This window comes from Macadamia integrifolia, unplaced genomic scaffold, assembly GCF_013358625.1.
Source record: "Macadamia integrifolia cultivar HAES 741 unplaced genomic scaffold, SCU_Mint_v3 scaffold_267A, whole genome shotgun sequence".
NCBI classification, from domain to species: Eukaryota; Viridiplantae; Streptophyta; class Magnoliopsida; order Proteales; family Proteaceae; genus Macadamia; species Macadamia integrifolia.
Genome location: NW_024870659.1, coordinates 121,586 through 123,260, shown reverse-complemented (window position 1 = coordinate 123,260; position 1,675 = coordinate 121,586). Strand labels below are relative to the sequence as shown.

Below are 1,675 nucleotides of genomic sequence, written 5' to 3'. Positions count from 1 at the left end.
TTTAATACTATATATATATATATATATATCACTAGGAACAAAATCATTTTTTTGTGTAAATTATAAAAATCATGCCCAAAACCGCAATAAATGAGAAAAACTAGAAATAAATCCTCCAAATTATGTGGGTTATGAAAAATTTTTCAAATGGCAAGAGATCACCCAAAGTTTCTAATTTAAAATTATTTCATGTGACATTTTCTATCTTCAGTTTATAAAAATAGTATTTTTTTCACTTAGGAATGGAAATGCTAAATCTCAGTCTAATGCACTAGCATTACACATATAAACATGAAGTTACAATTACTAATACTTTTTTCTAGTAAATTTAAAGATAAAAAGTCTTATTTCCATGACAGAATGCATATTTCTTTCTTTCTTTCTTCTTCTTCTTCTTCTTCTTTTTTTACCAAAGATCATGATATTACATGAAGTTCACAAAAATGTTAGATCGGCAACATTCGAACCAAATGCGTAGGATTCATGGCCAAAAACCACAAATCAAGTGAGAAATCACAATAATTTTATCTCAGATTGCTTGTTCTCCAAAAAAGTCAAATTTTGGGTGGTTTAAATGTCCTCCTTCAAGTGTTTTGAGGTTGATCGGCTAGGGTAGATGTGTTCTCCTCCCAAAAACATTGAAGTACACAAAATTTCATATGATTTGGACTCAAATCGGCTGAGATATCAAGCTTGGAATTTCTCACGGTATTTGGGGGAGGGGGAGGGGGAGGGGGAGGGGGGAGAACAAGATGCATAAAATTTCAGCCACTGATCTCCTTTTCCAAGTGTTTCTGGTCGATAGGCTCTGGTGGATATCTTCTTTTCCCAAAAATGGTAGGGTATACCAAATTTCAAGAGATTCGGCTTCAAATTCAGGGAGTAATCTAAGTTGGAATTTCTTGGGGGTGGTAGAAGTCTGTAGAACACTCATTCTCAGGTTACAAGGATTTTATACACTGGGTTGATCGCTTCGGATCGGTTGCACCAGATCAGCCGGTCCCATTTGGTCTGCTCTGGATCGCATTGAACTGGGATTGGTCATGGGCGATTTCGCTGATCCGATTCCAACTCCTCAAACCTATATATGTATTTGTTTGTGTGTCTGCATGTCTATATTTGTCTGTTTTAGCAAAATTTGTTAATAGTTAAATGGTTCTTACTACATCTTTTTTATTGTATAAATGGGGGATCACATCCATCTTGCTGTAGGTCAGAAAGTATTTCTGGTCTCTTTACTTTCAATTGTTGATGGCATAACAGGTGTTTGATGCAGGTTGTGTCTTTATTTTTACGATCAAACCTTAAGGACATCAAGTTTCTTACAAATTATGAGGAAAATGCTCCAAAAGAAAGATGTGGTTTGCCATTTTCTCTTATTTACCTTCCTTTTAGTTAGTGTGCTAAGCTTGCATTGGATTATTGAATGAAGATTGACTATGTTTCCATCGAGTTGTTTGAAAATTTTGGGAGAGATGATGAGAGGTGCTCTTATAAAAAAAGAGGGCGAAAAAACCCTGCCGGGCTGCCGCAGGAAAACCTAGATGCGCAGGTCAATGAGAGCACAGGCGGGAGCATCTTCAGCACACACAGGAGGGGGGCAGCATGATCATTTCTTGCCCAGCTGTGTCTGGGCATTAACTGCACCAGATCGGCAGGGTTCTTCCCCACCCCA

At 37.3% G+C, this 1,675-nt stretch overlaps 1 protein-coding gene across 3 annotated transcripts in view; it reads left to right on the top strand.

The window, feature by feature from the left end:
• LOC122071569 (tRNA pseudouridine(38/39) synthase) overlaps nucleotides 1-1,675 on the top strand; it is a 23,432-nt gene that overhangs the window by 9,206 nt on the left and 12,551 nt on the right. For all 3 annotated transcript variants that reach the window (XM_042635937.1, XM_042635939.1, XM_042635938.1), the window contains exon 7: nucleotides 1,277-1,361. In XM_042635937.1, the coding sequence (XP_042491871.1) occupies nucleotides 1,277-1,361 (85 nt within the window). The remainder of the gene's footprint in view (nucleotides 1-1,276; nucleotides 1,362-1,675) is intronic.